General features: G+C 41.1%; 1 protein-coding gene across 5 annotated transcripts; it reads left to right on the top strand.

Moving 5' to 3' along the window:
- Window positions 1-719: 719 nt before the first annotated feature.
- LOC108893619 (proline-rich protein 5-like) lies at window positions 720-25,166 on the top strand. 5 transcript variants are annotated; one of them, XM_051073147.1, is made up of 9 exons: window positions 720-1,057; window positions 10,708-10,841; window positions 12,614-12,694; window positions 13,605-13,653; window positions 17,365-17,431; window positions 18,990-19,081; window positions 20,281-20,418; window positions 20,671-20,788; window positions 24,125-25,166. In XM_051073147.1, exons 2-9 carry the CDS (start codon window positions 10,723-10,725, stop codon window positions 24,490-24,492), a joined length of 1,032 nt encoding a protein of 343 aa, XP_050929104.1. In that variant the 5' UTR covers window positions 720-1,057; window positions 10,708-10,722; the 3' UTR covers window positions 24,493-25,166. The 5 variants fall into 5 exon arrangements, with proteins under 5 accessions (XP_050929104.1, XP_050929103.1, XP_018547313.1 ...); XM_051073146.1 differs by having other exon boundaries at window positions 10,705-10,841; XM_018691797.2 differs by having other exon boundaries at window positions 721-1,057; window positions 10,705-10,841; window positions 17,365-17,422.
- The last annotated feature ends 247 nt before the right edge of the window (window positions 25,167-25,413 follow it).

The raw sequence follows: 25,413 nt of genomic DNA, 5'->3' as shown, positions 1-25,413 counted from the left end.
AAGTTTAGAGGCAGGACGATGCGTCAAGCTGGAATCACAGCCAGGCCGGAAGCTGCTGACTTTCCTTCACAATAAAAGTGAAATATTTTCAGTTTGCATCCGTGAACCGTTGAGTAGACATATTACACAGACAACTAATAAATAAATAATAATTACACTCTTTTAAACACAAACATGTGATCAGTAAAAAAAGTAGAAGTTAGATAGTTTCCAGCCTGTGAGACAAAAAGAGGAAATTTAAGCTCATCAACACACTACAGTTAAAACATCAGTTAGACTTTAAGAAATTTACTTATAGTGAATTTTTCTTCTTAAAAAAAAACGGGCCATACTGTAAGATAAAAATTGTATTGATACCTGGAGTGGATGGTATCTTATCTTAAATATTTATCTGGATTTAAATGAAACTGTTTTAGATTCAGAAAATTGGGAAACAACTTGTTTTTTAAAACTTAGCTCAGTATAAACTTAAACAGATGTAGGCTGGGAGGCTTGACATAGGTGTTATTAATTTAGTGATTAATCAGATGTCAACAGCTTCTATTAAATTACATAATTTTGAAAAATGTTTGTAAAAATTCAGATGGACCCGCTGATAATTTAAAGTCAGTGGATACACCTACAGGTAGTTCAGGATTTGCAGGTAGTCCAGGAAGAGGTTTGGACGCCACTTTTACTTTGAAGGTTTTGACCGGAAGTGTCGGTGGTTAGCTTGTTTAGCTTGTTAGCTTCAGGCTGTTGAATTAAGACAGAGGCGGCAGTTGGTCTCCGCTTCCGGCACAAACCAGTGAAACGTGCGAGTTGGTGTTTTTGTTTTTGAGTGTTTTATCGGAGGAAGTGTTGGTCTGTCTGTCACACAAACAAACAAACAAACAACAAACTCTTTACTTTTAGTTTGTTGGCGCCGAAGCCGCAGCGATGTGTGGAGAATGAGAGGAGGTGGAGGTGGAGGTGGTGTCGGTGCAGAGCCGCGATTCTTTACGTTTGATCGGCTCCCGTGAAGACCGAGGACGGTTTTCTCCACCGGCAGAGATAAAGAAGTGAAGCAGCTTCTCAGGTGAGTTCACGCACTGAGGCTCAACATGTAGAAAACTGCAGAACAGCAGCGGAGTTTAGCACCGGTTGATGTGGGTTGTGGGAAATTTCACGTGCTCCTGTGTTATTTACCTGCACAAACTCTCACGGTAAAACCCGTAGGCGTCTTTAAACTGTGTGGAAACTTGCATTCCCCCAGCAGTCAAACACATACTCTTACATGCGTGCGGAAAAATCAGAAACTCGCTTTAAATTAACACAAATACGCTGCAAATATCAAATAACCTCACAGGTAGTTCAGTTTGCAGGTTTACAATCTGTTGCACGAGTAAACCTCGTCATACAGGTGTTTTAACTCTTAAAAACTAACTCACAGGTAGGTAGTTTATGTTTGTAAACACACAGGTTGTTTAGTTTTTGTTGACAGACGATTTGTTCCTGTCGACAGACTTCCAGGTAGATTAGAGTCTGTGGACAGTCCACGGGTAGTTTAGGTATTGTCAGTGAATCTACACGTAGTTTTGAGGCAGTAACAGGTAGTTTGAATTTTGATGATCGACCTACAGGTAATTTGAAGTCTGCAGATATGTTTAGATCTTTAGACCTACAGGTAAATTTAGGTCTTGTAGTTGACCAAAGTCGTTCTTGTTGACCCACCTGTATCAATAGATGCACAAGAGATTGAGTTCAGTCGGCTTCTACACAGACCTACAATGTGGTTTTAGATTTTGTAGACCTACTGGTAGTTTGGGATCCTTAGATTAACCTACAGGTAGTTTAGGATTTGAAGACAGACCACAGGTAGTTTAGAGTTTACAGATGGATCTACAGTTGGGTTTTGATCTACGACGAGTCCTCGCAGATTGACCCGCAGGAAGTCCAGTTGCTGTACATAGACCTACGTGTTACTTTCTTGTTGACATTTAAGTGGCTTAGATTTTAATTTAAATCCAGTGGTACTTTAGTGCATGTAGAAAAACATACAGGTTGTTTAGGTCTTGTGGGTGGACCCACTGGTAGATTAGGTCTTGTGGATAGAAGTATAGGTAGTTAAGGATTTGCAGGTAGTTTTGAGTCCTTAGATAGACCCACATGTAGTTTAGTTCTGGTCTTGTGGATTGACTTACATATAGTTTAGAGTCTGCAGACAGGTGTACTAGACGGTTTAGATCTTAAGGTATAAGTGTGTAGTGATTATGAAAGTGAGGCTGAAACGGCAAATGTCCATGTCTTGAATCATGATGCAGAAATAATGAACCATGGCTCAAAAACCGAGGCAAGACCTGAACAGTGGATTTGGAGAACACCCCCCTTACAGGTAGACAGACGTACAGGTAGTTAAGCTTTTAACTACCTGTACGTCTGTCTACAGACAAACTGGTAGGTTTAGACCTTAAGATGCCGACAGATTTGCGGTAGTTGTGTTCTCACAAGGAAACCCACAGGTATTTTTATACCTGTGGACAGATTTGTAGATACTTAAGATCTTATAGAAAGGTACAGAGTATATATAGGTACAAAGTTGAAACTATGGCAACTGGTTGCTTACAGTCTGTTGACCTTCAGTTTTTAGGTAGACTGTACTTTGTTTTGTTCTTGACAGATCTACAATTGTTGTTCGCTGCCTTCTGTCTGCAGGCAGATGACTCAGTAAACTAACAATAACCAGCTGTTGGTGATGTACCTTTTTCATACTCACACCATTCAGTGGTCTGGTGTCTGGTGTACTTTTTCCTGTTGATAACCGCACGAAGACAATATGACGTCACGTCCACATAATTCCCAGCAGCCTCAGTAGGGTTTACTGTTAATGTAAGAATCAAAGAGTAAAGGCTTCTTGTCTAAAGCCGCCACGTTCAGTAGTCATACAGGGAGAGAAATCCACCAAAGAAGAACAATTACTGACCCGTTTCTGTACCCACATGAGAAGAAAAGAAACCAGTGTAATGCAGCTACAGGACAGCGTGAGCTTGAGTAAGAGGTGAGTCACATTTTGTAGACGGGAAAACCTCTGATCTTAATATCACCGTCAAACTGTCAAACTGAAATAGGAGTGCATACAAGAGAGGGTAGAGGATTTACCTTAAATATAATAACACCACAAGAGCTAAATGTGTAAGGGGAGTTCCCAGTTTACATGAGATTTGAAAAAGCTGCTTAAGTGAAAGTCATAACTGATCAGCCACAACATTAAAACCACCTGCCCCCTCGTGCCACCAAAACAGCTCTGACCAATCAGGGCATGGACACAGGACCTTTGGGGATGTCCTTCGATATCTTGTTCTAGGCCATTGGTGGTGGATCCTTTGGTTCCTGTGGGTTGGGGCCTCCATGGATCTGGCTTGTTCAGGGTCATCCCACAGATGCTGGGTCAGATCAGGATCTGGGGAGTTTGGAGGCCAAGTCAACACCTTGGGCTCTTTGTTGTGTTCCTCGAGACATCATTTTACACACTGAACATATCCTACTGGGTCTGTAGTCTGTAATTTATTTTCAGCAGTCTGTAACAGGTTTAATCCCTCTTTTGCACAATAAGCAGCTTGTTTTCCCCTTGATGGTATTTTTAATACGCGCTCACACACAGTTTACAACTCCTGAAGAGGTGTGTTTAGTTGATTTGGTAGAAAATCTGTCAACAGCAAGTCTTTTACCAAGTAAAAATAAAAACATCTGCTTGTCTCAAATAATGGGGTTTTCTTCTTTTATTTGTTTTATACCATTATAAAAGCAGTAACTTTGGATATTTGAACTGATAAGGTTTTAAATGCATCAGTTTTGGGTCTGGGAACAAGTACTCAGCGCGTAATTATGTGTTGGAAAATAATGTCTACTTGTCAGTGAGATGAATGATGTTTGTTTTCTCAGTCAAATTCAAAGAAGTGACCCTTATTCAGAAAATATGCTGTTTCAGCTCGGACTGTTTCTCCATCTATAATTGCATTAGTCTCTCTGAGTACTTTCTCATGACGGGGGCTTCTGTTATAGGATTAGCCCACATGCTAACACACACAAACACTAACACACACCTGATCACAAGAAACTGTAGCACTAAACTCAGTCTGCCCTCTCTGTTTCCATCACTGTAGGTCAATGCTTTCTCAAAACGTTTAATTTAGCCTTTGTCTTTTGGTTTTTTCAGTGTTTTTCATGAAACAAATACTGTCTGAATGTGATGGGTTCGAACTTCAGTTTCAGTTTCAACTTCATAGACTTGAGCAGATGACAGGTGACACCAGTCTTGGTTTGGTTTGTTTGGTGACCTACAGCCTCAGGGTTTTGACTCGATAGGTAGTGGAGCTTAACGTTACCACAGGAAGGGAGGGCATTTGTTTCTAAGGTGAGGTCATTGTTTTTGGACAAAGAGGAAGAAGTCTGGGTGGAGCTGAGGTTGGATGAGCGAGTGTTAACCCACAGTGTGATAATTTTAGACATCTGTCAAGCATGCCACGACAACATCTTCTTTGAAGCTGTGTTAATCAGTATATTTCATATCAACAATGAACCAAATTACTGTGTAATTTCAAAGGTGTTGCTCATGCCTCTGAAGCTTTTTGGCCAGAGCTCATTGTTTTGGTTCCATGGCACATTTACTGTTCGGGTTCAGATGTTTCCCTCAGGACTGGAGATGAAAAACAGGTAGACCACTCAAGATGACTGATAGTGTTACTTTATAAAAGCTTTATGTGGATATAATCAACTGTTTGATAACAGCATTAGATGTCAGGAATTGGTCTGTCTGATTGTTGTGGAGTTCTTGGATCCATCATCTAGTGACCATTGCATTGAGGAAATTTCTTTAAATTTGGTACAAACCTTCACTTGGACTTCAAGGATGAACTGATTAGATTTTGGTCATCAAAGGTCACTGTGACTGGACCACACAAACCATGTTTTTGGCCATAACTCAAGAATTCACATGCTAATTAGCTGCGACTGGACTGTTTGGCGGAGGCATGCGACCATGAGGCTATTGCTATTTTTACACTGTAGAGAGTTGGATGGAAAGGAATGAACCTAAATTGTTTGGCAGAGCTAAGACTGAAACAGCCTGAATTAACAGTTAACCTAATTTTAAGAAGTAGTTACTGAGTTCTTGCTTCCGTCTGTCCAACAGTTGGTGTGTGTTTCCTCTCTCACTCTTACTGTCACTGTCATGGTTGCTCTCTCTCTCTCTCTTTCTGAGAGCAGCAAGTTCTATTCTAAAACCAGGAACTAAGTTAGTAAGTTAGCATTTAAGCACTCCTGGTTCCCTCGTCCCAGAGTCAATGTGTTATTGTTCAGATGGCTGAAATAAGGTCTGTGGATTTAACACAAGTTTGAGACATTTTCAGAAAATCCCCCACTCCTGATGTTTGAAGCTTTTACGTGTCTTAAAAAAGGCGGTTGCTAACGAGTGTCTAAATGAGACTACAGAGGTTGTCGGGGACGTTAACATGAAAACCCATCTACTCACCAGTCCACCTTTACAGCCTCGGTTGTGTTTCTACTCACGCTCTTTCAAACTCTCACTAACTTTCTAAGAAGAAAGGCTTTTGTAGAAGAGCTCAGAGCTAAATGAAATGACCAGTTGGAAGCTTAGTGGTGGAGACGTTGACGTCATGTGACCGTGGTGTAGTTGGTTTATAGCTTAACATTAGCTTCTTACTTCAAACATCAGAACAGTGGTGTTCATCTGTGAAGATGATCTGATCAACTAAACCTGAAGGATCAGAAACTTTAGCTGCTCACTGTTTATTTTCTGTAATAATCCAAAACACAATGAAAGAATCCCATTGGCTTTTAGTGGAGGGAACCAGGCTGATGCTAACTTCAGGGCTGGACTACAGAAACACATCATCCCTGCAGTATGTTTTAGTCATTCTCTTACGTTGTCCATTGCACAAGCATCAAATGAGTTTGCTCTCATGCTGGATATCTTAAACTTTACCCATGTAGTTGGCATGAATGACATTTGGAAATACAGGGAGAATTGATGATGAGATGTATGTTTGAAGTTTTAGACATGAAAGTGACATGGATGTGAAGGGAGGTGAGGTGGGGACATTGACCTTTTTTGTGATGACTGATCTTTGGTGTGTACCAGATGGGTTGCCACAGCGACAGTTATGTGAACGGTGATGTCTTAACGCCCACTTTTGCAGAGCAGAAGGTGAGACAGTTGTTTTTTTGCGCAACGAGTGAATCATCTTCATCGAACGAAGATGCTCGTTGGAACAAGCAACAGATGCTGAGAGATGAGTGGCTGTTAAAATCTTCAATGGATGGTGTGTGTGTGTGTGTGTGTGTGTGTGTGTGTGTGTGTGGTGTGTGTGTGCGTGCGCCCACCAAAATCCTGTGACGGCTACATGTGGTAAACTGTGCACACATGGTCTCATTCCCACACACAACCTGTAGTCCCCAGCGTGGTCTGAACACACAAACACACACACTTGTTGAAGCATTTCAGATTCGCCTCACCCTCCTACGATCATCTGGGTGACAAAGCTGCTAACCCGTCCCCCCACCCCCATCACCCCTCCACCTATTTTCACTTTCAGACTGTTCATATTTTGGTGGTGCTTTTACTGAGTTCTTCAACATTGAGTGTGTTGCCACTCGCCTGTTTTTATTTGTATTTTCGACTTGAGTGGAATTAAGAAGAAAAAGTCAGAGTATCACTAACGCTTTTTTTATGCTTGGCTGAGAATGACAGACAGGGAGGGAGAGAAATGAACAAGACATGGACGGACGGACATGACTGCAATAGATTTATCATCTCAGTCGTCATCTCTTATTCACAAAGAAAATAAAATCATTTTAATCAACTAGAAAACACTGTGATGCCAGTTTAAACCTGTTGAGGAGATTCTTCTCAGATCAGTTTGTAAGAAGTACTCTTCCCCTCAGAGGAAATTAAAAACCCACAATAATAATCTGATCAACTGAAAACTATCCAGCGTAACCCGTCACATGCGGCAGGTGAGCAAACAGGAATTTCAGCTGAATCAGGCTTCGTCTAATCACCTTTAATAACATAATTGGTCATTTTATTGTACTCGCAGACATTGGCGGAAGGCTGAGGCAGAGGCATTTAAGCCGGTCCACCATGTTTGTTGTTAACAACGGTGTCACAGAGTTATCACAGAGTTTGTTTACGTCAGCAGACTTTTAAAATTTGTTTAGTTTTTCTTTGCTGATGCTTATAGAGTCGGAGAGAGGCAGCAGAGATTGTGAAAGAAAGATTTGGTGAGGGATTCTTACATGGAGCTTAACAAATCAGAGTGTTGTACTAAAAAGGAACCTGCTATTAGAACTCAAACCATTCATCCATCCATCCATCCATCCATCCATCCATCCATCCATTGTAAAGCAGCGTATTTCAGACGTCCCTCTCCCCAGCAAGGTTGCAACATTACGGAGGAAGCTCATTTCAGCCTTTTGAATCTGCGATCTTGTTTTTTCAGTCACTACTCCAAGGCTCATGATTATGGGTGAAGGTTGCAACATAGAGCGACTGATGAATCGAAAGCTTTGCCTTCCAGCTCAGCTGCTTCTTCACCACAACTGTAACTACATTGTGAAACTTTCAAGGGATTTGCTGTTAGATGTGGTGGCAAGTGTCCCTCATGCTCATAATGGTCATTGATTAAAGCTTCCACTGCAAAAAAAAGACCAAAATAAAAACAGAGTCCTGTAAATTTCTTAGTTTAATATTTAGAAAATCTGCTTTTTAATTTATAATCCTGCCACAGCTGCAACTCGTCGTTCTTCCTCTGTCTTTGTGGGTTCTCTCAGGCGAGAGAGAAATCAGCATCTATTGACCTCCTCTGGTTTTGGCAGGACGCAGCCAAATAAACAATAGTGTGTTTGTGTTGACGCTCAGCATGAGGCCTCCCATTGGCTGTGATCAGTGCAGACAACACAGTGAGGGCCTATGGGACACACACACTGGGCTGTGGAATCCCATCAGCCACCTGGGCGTCCTGGATGGAGACCCGGGCCCAGGGGATCTGAGGTCGACTTGTCGCGGAGGCAGAGAGACAGGGTATCTACAGGTTGAAAATATCTGGTTCTTTGATTGAAACTCAATCTTAGTAGAAACTTGTTGACGTAAAACCCAAAGGAAAGAAGTCAGCTGTAACTCCCAAGAGGCGTTCAGCAAAAACCATCCAATCACAGAGCTTAAAATTCTGTGACCCGTGATGCTACTGCAGTGCTAAAGCTAGAGATTACAGTGGTGAGACAGAATGTTGTATTCTGGTTGGTTGGGTTGTAAATGTAGGTTGACACAGTTTGGTTTTGGATGCCTGAAACCTCATATTAAGTTCGGTAAAATTTCAAAATATATTTTTAAACAGAATGAGGACTGTGGATTTTGTCCTCCATCTCCTACACTGGAGATGCGCTAGCTTTAAAGGTGCCATATGTGAGTGTTTTGCTATCGCTACATAGCCAAAGTTAGCATCAACTGCTGTTTACTCACCAAGAGCTTCAGCCATCGTTGTGTTTATAAGACAATGGTTAGAATACGTCGCCTCAGCGGCGCTACTTCTTCATCCTACAGTAACTCAAATTGGCTAATTGGTTAGCATGCTAACTTCAGTAGAAGAAAAGTAAAATAGAAGCTAAACAAGCGTTAACGGGGATGTTGCTTTCCACTGCTGGAGACAGCTCTGAGCGAACTTGTAACATTCTTCTAGACTTGCAATAAAACAGCTGATAATGCTAATGTTAGCTATGTAGCGATAGCAAAAACTTACACATAGCACTTTTAATGTTCAATATGAACAGGAGGAACAATTACAGAGAGAAAAACCTGTTAAATGTTTCAAATGTTTCTAATGGCATAAGTTGAGGTGAAAATGTGTAATTAGACATGAAGTACAACTTCAGCTTGAGCAGAGACCTCATTGACAAACATTTCTGGTAAACACTGAGGTCTTCTCTTTCTTCTCTGTGCAGAAATATCCAGCTGCTGCTCAGCTTCAGCAGGGCGGCGTCCTATTTTTTGGCAGCTGTAAAAATGTTTCTGTAAATGCTCCAAAATGGCTTTGATGTGAGAGTCTGTGGCCAAACCTCCAGTGAAGGTGTGAACTTGTTACAGTAACCTGTGGGTGGAGAGTGATAGTGATAGTAAATGTTATTTGTAGTCCAAATAAAATCCCCTCTGCTTTCTCTTGTGGGTGTTCATATGCGTTTCCTCGTCTCTGATGGGTTTAGTGTTTGTACAAAAATGGCAAGAGACTGACACAGAGAGAGACCGGACTGAGCGCAAAACCTGACTTGTGTAAAAGAAGATATTTCCTCTAACGTCAACATACAATTAGAGTTGAGTCATCAAAAGCACAACAAACCTCTCCATCACTCTGTAATCATGACCAGTTTTAGCTGCTGTCTCTTTCCACCAGGTTTAACTGAACAAAACTGTGACACTAACTCACATTCAGGAGGATTTATTGAGCATTTTCTAATGTGAGCATGCTGAAACTTTCTCACGATGACAAAATTAAATCTGTGGTTGTCACTGTTCTAGAGAAAACAAGGGACTAAATATATTACAGATAATAAACCGACTCCAGTTCAGATAGACGTGGTGCAGCTGCAGACTAAAGTGACATGTACAGAAATAATTCTCGATACTTGAGTGTGGAAACTGTCACCATGTGCAGGAGTCAGAGCCGAGAACAGAGGGCCTGGCCGTCTGTGTCTGTGGTTTCTGGAAAGCGAGGCGCAGCGAGACCTCAGTGCTGTAAACAAACAGGCTGGTCTCGGGTCAGCGCCGTTGCACAGGAAGCTGTGGTTTGAAAGAAACCGATGTTTCTGTGTTTCTAAACGATTCAGACGCTGCTGAAGCTGCTCTACTCCGCCTGCTGTCAACAGGAAGTTAAACCTGCACAGAACATACAGTCAGGAGCTATTTACCTGTTTGTCTCTCCACCCAGCTGTTTATCTGTCTATCTGTGTGCTGGGCTACTTACACCTGTCTATAAATGGCTCAGCATCAGTTCTGAATATCTTTTCTAGTCCAGTCTCTCTGTCCCTTCAGTTCAGACTGAAAAAAATTAATTTTCTTGTCGTCTCAGTCTGAAGAAATCAGTTTTGTTTTTTGCAGATACACGAGGACACATGTCCTACAAGGTTTGATTGTGGAGACTAGATACTACACTAGACTAAAGACGTAAGGGTAAAGAGGTGTCACGTTTCCTGTGACGGTGTGGATTGATTCTTTTGGTTAGGGCTGCAACTAATGCATATTGTCAATGTTGATTTAATCTGCTTGATGTTTTCTCAGTTAATGGGTTAATTGTTTAATCCATCAAATCTTAATAGTTTAAAACTGGTGTTTAGCTTGATAAAATGGAAGTCTATCAGTTGTGTGAGACAGGCAAATACATTTTTAAGCTGAAAAGCTTAAGTTTTGACTGATAGTAGTGTGTTGTACCTATGGACCACACCCAGCGAATTCATAATGTACTGATGTGTCATGTGGTACATCTGTACATCACTGCAGCCGGGTTAAACCACCTCAAGTCATCAAAAACAAGTCTGTAAATAGCCTTTAAGACTAAGACTATTGATAAGACACATGAAAAACTAGGAGAAAGGTTTACAGCAACTATAAATGGATCAGAGCTGCAGTACTCTGTGTATTTTAATGCTGACGATACACTTTGTTTCCTCTTTCCACAGCAGATAGCAGAGTGCAAGATGGGGTCTTTCCGGCGTCCCAGGCCTCGGTTTATGAGCTCTCCGGTTCTGTCGGACCTCGCTCGGTTCCACGCCAGCTCACCTGCTCTACAGATCTCCAACACCAGCGTGTGGAACAGGTGAGCAGAATATATAGCCAAATAAAATAGATTTTAACTTTACTTGTGGTCCAATGAAGACACTTGTGACCTTTGCCTCAGACAGGGAAGAAGTCTTGAGAAGTCTTACTCATCCAGTGTCCAAGAACTACCCTGTCCCCAGTTCAAGTTCAGTCAGGGACCTTTTTCGTGTTCCTCATTTCTCCTCATCTCTCTGCTGTTGGCTTCTAGTAAAAACATAAAAAATGTCTACATCAACATCAGATGTTATAAGTCAGCTTCATGTGGTCTGTCTGAGTCCATAATCCCTCAAAGTACAGATATTATCGTCCTATGTTTAGGACACGTCCTTCAGTGGATGTGTACTGTACATGGGTGTGTAGTGTGTTCTGTTATGGGTCCAAACATCGGCTTAAAAAAGAGGGAACAAAGTGCTAGCTTGTGTTTTCCAGACCTCAGAATAGCTGACGTTGAAGGTCAAGAGTCTGAGTCCATCAGATCTGATCAGATGAGATCCCATTAGACCACTGTAGACTTAACCCACATTTATCTATAATGATGGAGAGGTAGAGTGGACACAGCAGTTTTTAACCACCTGTTAACCCTTGTTGATTGGATGGGATGGTTCGTTCTTGACTTTGGAAAGTTCTACGATGGGCAGTTAGAGCTGCTTAGTCATAATAGAGGTGGATTTGTTTGTTCGTGTGACCTGAGTGTGGAATTTTGGTCTTGTAGCAGGTGGTTGTCTCTGTTTAACAAGTTTTTTTTTTTTTTAGTCCAAAGCTGCAGACGGTGGTAACACACACCTTGTTACGTTTGTACTACGTTCATATGTGTTTGTTGGACTGTGCCCGGTGTGGTTCTGAAGAGTCTGGTGTCAGGTATGGATGGCCATCTTGATCTTTCAAGAGTGGTTCACACCTGAAACAACAGTGATAAATCCTCCTTCATGAAGGCTCTAATGTTCAGTTTGAGTGACGTTTCAACTGATCACCTTGGAGGCTGTAGTTTGTGCTGTATGGATGAACTGTATCACACTATAGATGTATAATCTATCCCATTCTCACAAATGCGATATCTCAGTAACTCCTTGAGGGAAATTCTTCAAATTTGGCCCAAACGCTCACTTGGACTTGAGGATGAACTGATTAGAATTTGGTGGCCATAAGTCAAAAGTCAAAGTCACTGTGACTTCACAATCACATGGTGATAATTGTAGATTTTCCCGAGTCTGAACCAGATAAACTGAGAAACAGGTGTGAAAGTTACCTCAGAACACATGGGGTTTTTAGCCTGCTTCACTTCCCCCTTTTGTAGCGACACGAGGGCAAAGCTTAAAGTGTCTCGGTTAGGATACACACACCTCTTGGTTTTTATTTTCCTGACGTTGGCATGCTCGGTCGGCTCAGTTTCTGTCTTTGTCGAAGTTATTTCAGCTCTGGCAGTTGACGCTCAGAGCTGGACTGAGTCTTTGGCCTGTTTCCTGCTGTCCACAGCGCTGAGCAGGATGTTTGGTAGGAAGTGGAAGTGGCAGCCGGGGTCATGTCCTGTCAACCAGCTGAGTCACATGCTGACCCGACACAGTGATTTTTCAGCTCACCTGGAGGATGTGAAACATGTTGTTCACTCGCAGATTTGTCATTGTGTCCGCCTGAACCAATAAATTACCAGCGAGTAAGGTGGAATTACTGCGCTTGACGTTGCCAAAACTGGATGAACTAAGGAAACAGGTAATGGTTAGTCTTCCTGCCTCAACATGTGACTTTATCCGTGTTTGTTCATGTGTCTTTCAGCGTCCAATCAGCTGTGATCAAGGTGTTCCAGGGCGGAGCTCTGCAGTCTAATGAGCTGTACACGCTTAACGAGAGCATCAGGTGACAACAATCTTTTCTCTATTTCTCTTTAATGTAGCATTTAATTACAACACAGAACTAAATTCACTTTTTTGTCATATCAATTAAAAAACTGTTGATTTTTAAACAAATAAATGATCAAAGTAGGTGTTTATTAGTGTTCTGTAGGCTGAGAAGTAGTATGATCTAATAATGTCCTTTTGCTGTAGCCGTAGCTTTATAATACAAGTAAGGAAAGAAGATCAGGGTGAAATTCACAGACCTTTTTTAAAGAGTAAGATTCTTTTTGTTTGACAGAATCCTGTATATATACAGATCATTGACAAAACAGGAGTTTTACAGAGCAGAACACAGGAGCTGCTGGAATACAGGTGTCTGGATATGTTAGTTAGTTAGTGTTATTCTGTGGTACTTTTACTTATGCAAAGGATCTGAATACTTCTTCCACCACTGAAAGTCACACAATAACACAAACTAACAACTAGATCAAGGCAGTGGTATTCCAGCAGCTCCTGTGTTCTGCTCAGTGAAATTACTGTTTTTGTCTGTGGAGTCTGGTAGTGATATACAGCCATGCTTCTGCAAAAATTATTAATCATGAAAACAATTAGTAAATTAATCAGTAATGAAAATAATCATTGACAGTGACAGAACAGCACTAAACAGAACAGGACACATGATAAGCTCAAACGCATCGTGAGGCTTTTTCAGAGAAGCAGCAGGTTCGCAGAGTCTTCTGGATAACGACCGTTTCAGTTCAGGTTTACTCAGAAAGATTTCCCAGATAACTCTGTAAACCTGCTTCCTGGAACAGGTCGTCTGTGTGTGTGTATCTGTGTGTGTGTTAGAGAAAATGAGGAGAGGAAACATGGCTGCTGTCAGTCTTTTTTCCTTCCTTCCTTCCTTCCTGAGCTCTTCTGTATCTTTGCAGGTGGCTTCTTAAAACGGAGATGGGCTCCTTCATCACCGACTACTTCCAGGTATTTTCACTTGTTGCTTAATAAAACCTGAATGTGTGACTGAGTTTAGAAAGAGAAACCAGCATCTGGAAGGAGGCTGTTTTCGATAATGAGAGGAAACATTGGTTGACGCAGATGTGGTCGCTCTGCTTCCTTTATCTACAGTTTAAACTTATCATTAAAAGTCTGATGATTCTGAATTTATTTAGGCCAGCGTCACACAGGATATATTTTCTGATATTCATCTATAATTAATCGTAATTATTAAAATAGAAAAACACACTACATACAAGAAAATGATGAATAATGACCATAAAATAAAATAATCTTAAGAATAGAAATGTATAAAAAATAATATACTTAATATTTAAAAATCCATGCCACAGGTGGTGTATATACATCCCAGTATGATGTCAGGTTTTTTAAGAAAAGGTTTAAAATAATATAGAGTTAAAAAGTCAGTGCTCTAAGGAAGATTTATTGTGTTCTGATAAAGTAATACGGATTATAAGTTCTGGATATTTAGAGAACAGATGTCATGTTTTTTGGGTATTTTTTTTGCATCTGATAAATTAAAGTTTGTGAAACAAAACTTAATGAATGAAAAATGAATAAAGTCTTTGTGGATTTATGAGCATATAGCAGCATCTCCTTTGTTTCTGAGAGAAAATACACAAATAATTACACAATGTTTGTGCACATCGCAGCACCCAGTTCTGTCCCAATGAGCATCTATGTAAATGTATTCGTCACTTGAACACAGATAAATATTTGAGCAATAAGCTCATTGTCTGTTTGCTTAAGTAGATCAGCATTTTTAAATTAAAAAGTATGTCCACAAGTAATCAAAAAACTCTCATGAATAAATTATAAGAAGAAGTTTTAGTGCACTGCAGACATGATTTATTGGCCGACTGATTCGACCAAACGCTGTTTTGTCATCCAAAGAGAAAAGAATGAATCAGCACACCTCTATAAATATCCAGTCCTGTTTTTTACACCACGATCTCCTGTTTTCACACTCACATGTGCAGCTCTGTGACCCGTGAGAATTGATTTCACACTCACACATGTTCTGTGTGTCACTGATAACATGAGTGCAGACTACAGACGCTGTGTGACGCATGCAGCAGGTCTGTGATACAGGCTGCGGGTTGATGGTGTTAAAAAAAAAAAAAAAAAACTACAATCCAGACACATCAGACAGAAAAAACAGCAGCAGTGAAACCTTCTGATGGTGTGAGTCTGAGCTGATGGCGTGATGTGGAGCTCACGGTCGACTGCAGACTGTGAAGATGTTTATCTGTCCGTCAGTCATGAGAAGTTTGAGAAGACATTGCAGCGGAGCACGAGTGTGGACTTGTTCAGCTCTAAGCTCCTGGATTTAAGATTGATTTGAACGCTGCATACTTGACAAGTTCACTTAGTCTGCAGCTCAGCCTGGGTGGTCATGTAACACGACATCAAACTGGTGACTTTCACCATCACACCAGTTCTCAGTCGGGTCACTTGGATAAGTGATTTTTCAAAGGATATGTCCCACTGACCCTGAAACACCTTGAATTCCTTGAATGCAGCTTTCTAGTCCAAGGTTCTGTTAAAGTGACGCATACATCCTGAATAAAAAAACATCAAAGTCCCGGTAGAGTAATTAAAGTACAATCAGGTTGTTGAAAGAGTTTTAGTTAGCATTCTGAAGTAAATGCTGATTGCACAGTGTAATGGCTGCAGAATAAAGACACCCTTGTGGTTTAGATTGGTTCCCTATGAGCCTTGCTTTCACTACTGCCTGCCACCCAGTATGAATTGTCTCTGAAAAATTAAGGCTCAATCCACCTGCCAATGTGCGGTGGAAACTCTACCCAGCAAAAGAAAAAGAGCCTCGTAGTTGGAGGAGGCAAAGAAGGTGTCTTTATCACGGCCCTAAGATTAGGGTTTCTAGCTCAAACTGGCAGCCATGTTGCTAATGCTAATGCTAATGCTAGCAGCCAAGAAACATATTCAGATTCATTTTTCGTTTGTATGATCTAAACAAGTATCATGTTTCCTGTAACAAGCATAGTGGTGACACTTACTATGTAAGTGGCAACAACATTAAAACCACTTGGAAACATTATGGGAGAAAGTAATCTATTGCCACTTTAAGTAAATAAAAATCTCTTTAATTGTTTTCTATTATCCAGCCCGATGAGTGGAAGCTGTCTGACCTCTCTCTGCTTGAATCTGAGCGAAGTTTACCAGAAGAACACGTCAGCCTGCATCTTCTAAAATTAGTTTAAAATCCATTATCAGTGTTCTCCTTTCTTGCTAGCAAATAGGGAAGTACTTTCTGAGATGATTCGTAATATTTCATAATCAAATCAACCACATATTCATTATCTGTATAGGCCACTTAAAGTCTATATTTGGAGGCTGTGAGGAAATGGTCAGGTTACAAAGAGAGAGCCTGGTAGTCTGAGTGAAGCTGCAGCTCTCTGTAATTCAGCTCTTAAACTAAGCTGATTGCTGCCTTCTCTGCCCTGAGCAAGCTGCCAAAACGTCTCCTTATCCTTGTCATTTACCCGGGCGTCAGTCAGTAGCAAGGTGTGGACCAGCAGATGGTGATGAGGGTGACAGGCCAGACATCCTCTTCCTGTTCAGAGACGCCAGCAGGGGAAGTCTTCTGTCAGTAATCTCTGCACTCACATCTGGACTGTGTCTGTTTCAGCTCTTCATGTCAGAGCTGACATGTCTTTCTAGTCCGCATCCTGAGATCGATCAGCATCTGCCTTGTCACCACCAATCTGACCTCCTTTGACATCCCGATGAAAAACTTCTTGTCGCAGTGACCTGGGCTGCCATCAAGGTTGCACACCACATCTTTTCCTGTTTACTCTAAATGGAGCTGTGAAACCGTGACAGTTAGGTCTGCTGTAGGAGTCTGCAGCCATGCTAGCAAGTTCAAGTTATTACAGTTCATCCTGAGGGGATCACGAACGTTGGAACCACATTTCCATCAACAACAGTTGATGAGATAGTTGGATGTACATGTATTATACACTGATCAGCCACTTTAAAACCACCTGTCTAATATTGTGTGGGTCCAAAACAGCTGTGAGCCATCGGGGCATGGACATGGGACCTCTGCAGGGTTTTCCAAGTGCATGCAATGTCCAGCTCCTCAGGAGGAAATAGTGGATTTGTTGGGGACTATTTTCAGCAGTGGATTAATCCACATTTGGTGCTGTAGTGTGTATTCTGGGTGTGTTTGGGGCTGAGTCTGAATAAAGCACAGGGTGTGTGTTCATGGTGATGAAGGAACATGTCAGCCAGTGCAACAGCGTGGAAACAATGGAGCTCTGTGGCTCAGAGGAATAAGATAAATCATCAGTCAGTGTTGGTTCTGCTCTGTACAGTGAACAGGTCCAGAGTGTGTGTCTGTTGTTTATTTGCTGTGTTGTTGTGTTGCACAGGAAGCTAATCTCTCACTACGTTTACACAACACACATCTGCTGTCCGATAACGAGCCCAGCTCAAATCACTGTTTGGTTTCAGGGCTCAGCAGCAGCAGTTGATCAGTTGCTTGGGGCAACAGACCACTGACGACTGTTTTCTGCTTGGTTTGGTCGCTGCTGTGGGCAACTGATAAACCGATCAGGCTTATAGAGAGTAAAAACCCTGCTACTACTTTACCAATTTGCTCTCCTGTAATATTATGTAATTTGTGTGTGTGTTGCTGTGTTTGTGTTTCAGAATCAGCTGCTGACTCGAGGTCTGTCTGAAGTCCTGGATCAGATCCTCCTCCACTCTGGTGAGACTGGTTAGTGGTTTCTGAGTCTAAACGCCAACTCTCTCAGGTTTTAATCATCATCATCATCGTGTTCTGGTTTCTGATCAGGAAATAGTTTTGCATGTTTTAATCGGAAATAATATTAAAAAAGAGCTGACTTCATGTGTAGTGATATGATCAGATGTCAGATAGCAGTGATGTAAAACACCTTTAAATAAACAAAACTCTGTTTCAGCTGAAATGATGATATCTGTGTCTCCAGGAAGGAGATAAAGATTTTTACAGCAAGGTTAAAAAAAAAAAAACTCCAGGTCTCAGCCAGAAGCATATTATTTAAAGTATTTTCATCATTAATTTATCTGACGATTATGTTCTTGACAAATAAAGTCAAGGTTTTGTTTATAAAGTGTCAGAAAGTTGTAAAAATGGAGAATCCAAAGTTAGTAAATTGCTTGTTTTGTCCGACCAAGACAAGACTCAGCTGTACATCTGCATCTAAAGAAGAAAGAACACTCTTTTTGTGTCTTTTTCATCAGAAAAAGACAGATGGTTTTAAAGAGAAGTAAAGGAGGCCATCTGTGTCCAACTGGAACGACCGTTGTTGAACAAAGGTGGTGGCTCACGACACCAACCATCAGCCACCTATAACACAGTCTTGAGTTCCTTACCCAGGCGCTCATACAAACAGCGTCGCAACAGGTCCACGGATAAAAACTGAGCAGTACCATGTGTATGACTGACTTAATCTTAAACTAATAAGACTGAACTTCTATAAACAGTAAAATTAGCAGTGTTCGAGTTGCAGCCATCTTGAATTCTTGCGTCGAGGTAAGACGTAGGGTCACTCTGGTTGGAAATCCGACTTCAGGGGGCGTTCCAGTTGAAACTTCCGATTAGGAACTTGGAAATTCCAACTTCTGAGTACAACTGGAATGCACCATAAATACCTGGAACTCCTCATCAGCTTTTAGAACTGAAGAAACCTTTCAGATGAGAGGTGAAACGTCTTGAAGGAACCTAGAAAAAGTCCAGTTACCCTCGACTCTTGCACTTAAGACGACCATGACTGGATGACTGAAAACCTCAGCTGCTTTTTAAAAATGGGAACTTTAATCTGTAGGTTTAGTTGGGTATGTGGACACAGTGTGTAGTCTAATACACATTTTCCTATGATGACACTAAAGGCGGTGTGGGTGGATGTGGTCTGGCTCACAGTGGCTGTCCCAGGTGGGAGCTCTGTGCAGACCAGTCAAGCTCTTTCACACCAAACTGGGGAAACCATTTCTTCGTGAACCTGACGAGAGAGACGAACACAAACTGTTGCCACAAAGTTGGAAGAACTCTGTTGTCCAAAACAGAGGGTTTCAGTCTGAAGTGTGAGGTTTCAGAGACAGGTGTTAGCGACTGTAGTTTAGCTACTGATTTGACCGCTCAGCAACACAGTCAGCACCTCTTAGAGGAAATTAAGACACTAAAACACTCTCACCCTTTCATCTGGAGCAGAAGAAATTCAAGATAAAATAAATGGCATTAAGGTTGTCCACAGTCTTTTGGCCATGTTACATTACCTGTATTTTTTCTCCTGCAGGTGACGACCAGCTCGTCGTCCTCGCAGACATGTGGGACCGGTTCTTCACAGAGACCCTCCCCACCCTGCAGGCCATCTTCTACCCCGTCCAGGTAAGAGACACACACACAGATTGTAAAGACATTTATCTTATTGGTTTTAATGTTGTGGCTGATCAGTGTGTTGCATCATATCTGCGTCTCTCAACGCTAATGACAAACAACCTCTAAGATGAAAGGGTGAGATTAGAGTGACGAGGGCTTCATGTCCAAAAAACGCTGATGAAGTGACTCTACAGGTAATGAGTGATTGTGAGTCTGAATACTCTGACTGCTCTAATCAAGGCCACTTGAATTAATAAAGATGTTTTAAGCATCTTGTCTCCATGGCGATTTAGATAAAGGCACTGATTGGTTTGTTCAAGTAAAATTTGTTTTTTAATAAGTCACACAAAAAAAGCAATATTTAGATTTCTGCTTTAATGAGGACATATACTGTTTTTTATATTTTTGAATCCTTATTGTATTTATTTGTAAAAAGGAATGTTTGTCAACTCCACCTTTTTACCCGTAATGAACAAAAATAGGATCAGTTTTCATAACACTTCTGTTTTTTACAGATTAAGGTGTGTTTTCATTGACTGGCAGTTTAACAACCAAAATTTTGATTACCTGGTCTGTCACTGATGTTTTCACTGCATACTGTCTATAATGCTGAGGACAGTAATTGGATATTATGCTTTGTTTTTTCTCAGTATAATAATATTATGAGATGTTGTGATTCACAGTTCTCATCCAAATTAATGAAGGTAAATGTGACCAAACTCATCACATTAACACTTCAGAACATGTTTATATATATATATATATATATATATATATATATATATATATATATATATATATATATATATATTTTTTTTTTTTTTAACTATAAGATATAGTGTATATATAGAAGTTTTTCCATTTAACTGTGAATATTTTCTAAATGGAGTTTTGTCCATATTAACTCACAACTCTCAATTAAAATGAACTTTTCAGTAAAAATGTCACATGATCGACACCAAATGTTCTTTGTCATCGTCTTTGAGGTTTGAATGTATTTGTAGCTCAAACACTTCCTGTATCTTCAGAGTCAGAGTGTGTGTGTGTGTGTGTGTGTGTTTATTTACTAGAGGAACTAAGGATACTGATTCTGATTCTGATTCTGATCCCTAAATCATCTGAGGTCCTTTGAGTGGAAAGGTGAATGGATTAACCTGCTGAGCTGCTAAGCTACTAAGGTGTGTGTGTGTGTGTGTGTGTGTGTTCAGGGTCAGGAGCTGACAGTGAGGCAGATGGCTCTCCTGGCCTTCAGAGACCTGGTGCTGTTGAAGCTCCACCTGGAGGAAACTCTGGGAGCTGCTGCCTCCGTCCCCCCACCTGTCACACAGATGCTGCTGGTGCTGCAGGTAAACAAACACACACGTTTGTACTAAACTTAAAGGACCATTCTGGGTTGTTACAGCTCATTGTTTTTTTTAGTTCAGTTATCATGTGTGATCTGCCTCGTGTCTTGACCCTGAACCCATCGTCCTCAGTTTGAATCAGAGGAACCTTTTGATGCATCTCACTGTACTTTATCTCATCTCTCCACTGTCTGTAATAAAAACTAAACTAACAGTAATGACTCTGTGTTCATCTCCTCTGTCTCTGTCTGTCAGGGTATCCATGAGTCCAGTGGTCCCAGTTTGGAGTATTACCATTTGGAGCGTCTGGTGGAGATCGTCGTGTCTCCGTATCTGAGCAACGTCCTGCACAACAGAAACCAGCTGCTGTTAGGTGAGATACTACTGATACTCCTGATACTACTGATACTACTGATACTCCTGATACTACTGATACTACTGATACTCCTGATACTACTGATACTCCTGATACTCCTGATACTACTGATACTACTGATACTGCTGATTAGGGCTGTACCCAACATGAATGTAGCATCCTGTTCATATCTCAGTTATGAAGTCTTACTGCACTGTGGAGTGTGTCTCCTGCCGGGCAGCTGACACTGTCAGTCCATGTTAATTCGCCATAATTCGCTAGGTTCTGTTTTAGCTTTTCCCAGCATGCAGTTCTCAGCAGGCAGAACTTACCTGACACCTGAGCTGAGAGCATCAGAGCTGCCAACAAAAATGAGTCCTCTTCTGATTCCTTATTACCCCATCATATCCTGCGTTCACTCTTTATTTACCATTCAACTGCAGTTTTTCCTGAAACTGAGTTAAAGTAAGTCTCCTGTTTGTAGTTCATGCTGCCATTTTGTGTATGAACAGTGTTTTTAGTACTTGAGGGATTATGTGTACTGGCTGCATTATCATATAATTGTTTGCAGCCATTCGAGCCCTTGATTAAAGCTCAGTGAGTAACAAGGTCTTAGACCACACTGCAGCTCATGAGGACGTTTGGCAGCTGCTTCTTGAATAAAATGTTTGAGGTTTCTTGAGAAACACCAGCATGCAGTTTTCTCATCAGTGTTTCTCCTCACAGCTGCATTACAGCATGAAAACATGTCTCAGGTAAGTTGTGAGTTAAAAGCAGCTGCGTTAGATCGTAATGTAAAAGTATTTGTCCTCAGCAGCCAGTCAGCGTGTCTCAGAGGTCAGAGGTCAGAGGTCAGAGGGCGTGGCTCTGTAGTAACGTGCTGTTCAAATCCTCTCAGCGGGGAGGAGAGCCGCTTAATCTGCTGCTGTGGTTTCAGTCCAGCAGCTGCTCCGTCGATCGGGGAATTAACCACATCACACACACAAACACAACGTCAAACTAAACCTCACCTGTAACAACAACAACAACAACACACCTGCTGAGCAGTACAGAGCATTAGAATGTAAAATGAAATGTGTATACAGACATTGTAAAGAATTTAAATAAACATTTAAAGCAGAATATTTACAGGAGAGATTAAAAAGTCTCATATTACTTAGTTTTCTAGAGTTTGTTTTCATCGATCAGGACAAAAACATGGTGATTTTATTTTGAAATGACTAAATAATCTTGGTTCCTGATTGGTTCTCAGCAGCTTATTAAAATAAAATAACTGTAATATCTTTTAAATTGAGTGTTTACGATTCAGATGTAACAAAGAGGCCTGATTGGACAGATTCTGTTGAGGAGAGCCAATCAGGACGAGCAGCTGAAACTATGTAACATTTTTAAACGTGATACAAGGGTTTTTGTTCTACATAGTTTATATTATTCATCATCATCCTGTGGTTTGTTTTTAAAAGTTTGAAATGCAGTAACTTTAAATTTACCCACTACAGATCAACTTCTAATTAAATGTTATTACGTATTTATGTAAAATATATTTCATCATATGACAATTTTCTTTTAATTGATTTAGAAGCAGAGAAGATTTTGGAATAACATGTTCGGTCATTTTCTTTTAATTACCTAATTAAAACATGGTTATTTCTCAATCAAAATCAGTTTGTTTATACAAATACACAGTTAGTTATGGAAGATAAATTCACCTTGAATCAAAGTCAAAGGGAAAATAGTAAATAAGCTACTTATGCTTCTTTGTCTCTCTTTAATTTTCCATTTTCCCTTTTTTATTTTACTTACAGAAGATTTCGCTTCAAATCTTCAGAGGAAAATGTGGCAAAAGATCAGCAAAAAATAAATAAATAATTAATAATAATAATAAACAAATAAATATAAATAATAAATACCACTTATTATCACTGCTGGGAAAAAAGCTTTTTTATTAATTTGAACAAAAATTTCAGATTTATTTGTTAAGAGTAAATTAATAACTGAATAATTTTGGGGAAAGTTTTGATATTTAAAACATCTAATAAAGTCCAGTTTGTTTTGCAGTGTGGCTAACAGATGCTAACAGATGCTAACAGATCTGTCCGTCTGTCTTGAGTTAATGCAGCTTTTCTTTAAGACAACAATGTGAAATTCTTTCATTGGTCGTCCACAAACGAACAGCGAACCTTTAAACCGGTCGGCCTCAGGATCAGGATCAGAGCTTTAAACTCACCACATCACTGCTGCTGCCAGAGCCTGATTTGATTACAGTCTAATCCCCACTGGGACTTGAAACAGACCAGCACTGCAGGTTCTCCTGCAGGAGGCCACTTCAGGAACTCAGCAGCACTGTACTGTTATATAATATTAATATATGAGCTTTAGAAGGAGCTGATGACATGTTGAGTAAACACAGTAAAGAAACTCAGTTTAATTCCTTCATTAGAAAACACAAAGAGGGAAACTAGTTTTCTTTTAACCTCACAGCCTCAGTTCTCCTGTATATAATATAAAATATAAATACAGAATAAATACCACCTTAAATCTGCTTTAACTGACTCTTTGTCCACTGGTTTCCTGTTGGAGCAGGAGCAGATTCAGCCTCTTACATTCGTCATTTCCTACATTACATACTCAGAAATATACATCATCATCCACTGTAAACAGATGAGATCTAATGTGTTGTGTGCACAGAAGACCATCGGGAAAACTCTTTTAATTTTAATTTTAACGTGACTTTAACTGCTTTACTCAGAGTTTTTACTGGGTTTAAAGATCAGATTTTTTTGTTTTGGAGAGGAGGAGAATTTGGCTCCCTGTAAAAACCTCCTGAACTATAAACACTGAAGGAATCTTAACCTACAAATGATGTTGTGTGTTCCAGTACTGGGGAGCTGGAGGGTGTTTTAGTTAGTTTTGTTACAGCTGACACTAAGGTGGAGGGAGGAGGAGAGTGGCAGGTCGGTCAGTGTCCACCTCAAGCTGCTGGTCAACAATCCCGTCCAAAAAACAAACCAAAAAAAAGTTAAAGCACAGAAAGGATCCCACAGAGACTTGGCTCCCTCCCTGAGGGTCTGGGGGCAGTTCAGGTTTGGAGCCTCCTCCTGAGGGTCTGGAGCACAACCATTGGAAATATTTTAGATTTTATGTGCACACCATGAGGATTCCTGACACATTTGGTGTCTGTGGAAACATTTGGATTTCCACTGTTACGGAACATTGTGTTGTTGGAAAATATGTGCTTGAAACCAGAGTTTTCTTTTTTTCTTGTTCGTGTAGTTTTGTTTGTTCAGTTTCAGGCTTGACAAATGTATTTTTTCTGTGGTCGTGTTCGCTCACTTCCTGTCTCTCCTCATCCAGAGCCCCGTCACCTCCGGTCGTCGGGGTCGTTGCTAAGCGACCAGCCAGAGATCACCATCACTCAGCATCACAGCTCCTCGGACTCGTCGTCTCTGGCTCCCCTGGTGGAGCAGGAGGGCGAGGCCTACCTGGAGAAGGTGGGAGGTGTGCGGCGCCACACGGTGGCCAACGCGCACTCGGACGTGCGGCTGCTGTCGGCGTCGGGCAGGTTGCACACCGCGACGGAGAAGGAGAACGGGGTGAGAGGCGGCGAGGGCAGAGTGGGGTTTCTGGTCGGGGACGGGCCGATGAGTCCCAGGCCCTTCTCCAGCCAACCGGACATGGTGGAGCCTCCGAGCGGAGGAGTGATCTGCCTCACTAACAGCTAGCTGGACTGGACTAATGAGACAATGGACACGTGAGAAAAATGAGAATACAGGATCAGAACCTGACATGATGATAAAGTACAGGATGACGGAGAAATGATGAGACGTAGAGGAAATATAAGACGAGACGGGACAAGAAGACAAGATGGAGACAGGAAACAGGACAGGAAACAGGAAGCCACAGGAGCGGACAGAGGACGGCGTTAACAGACTGTAAACCACTGCTGCAGACTCATCACTTTTGGTGAAATTTGCTGTTTTGAATTTAAAACATGTCTTTAATTGAACAGATAAAAATGGATTTGGTCTGGCTGTGATAACTAACGTTCAGGAAGAGAGAGACGGGTGAGGCGGAGTCGTCACCTTTTTCTCCCTTCACTTTTTACAGTTTGCAGCTTTGGGAATTAAAAAGACAGGAAACCACGACAAGAAACAGGACAGAGGACTCATCCTGTCCCAGCAGCAGCAGGAGGAGAAACACTGACTCTGGTTTTTATTAAAGAGCAGCAGAACTGATCCAGGATCAGACTCTGTCTTCAGGACTGTTCTTACCCTGTGGACAGAACCAGGCTGCAGGTCCTGGATCCATATGTATCTGGATCCTGCAGGTCCATATGTAAATATGTTTCTGTCTTTTAGTTTGTTACTGAATAAAAAGATGATTAATGAAACAAATGGAGATGTTTTACTGAAAATTATCATCATTTTTGCCTTAAAGTCATTTCAGTCGTGTAAACAGAACTGTTGTGTAGCCGGATCCAGACAGGTTGGACTGTGATGGACCGCAGAACCAAAAACCCGTCTTGTGACAACGTGTTTCCTGTTCCTCCAGCACAGCTGTCACTTTTCAAACCTTCAAAAATGTGTTCAGATGGATTAAAACAATCAGTGAATCTGTCTCTAATCTGGAACTGTGTGGTGAAA

Source organism: Lates calcarifer, linkage group LG10 (genome assembly GCF_001640805.2).
Source record: "Lates calcarifer isolate ASB-BC8 linkage group LG10, TLL_Latcal_v3, whole genome shotgun sequence".
Lineage (NCBI taxonomy): Eukaryota > Metazoa > Chordata > Actinopteri > Centropomidae > Lates > Lates calcarifer.
The sequence above is the reverse complement of the archived record's forward strand: the minus strand, read 5'-3'. Positions and strand labels throughout refer to the sequence as shown.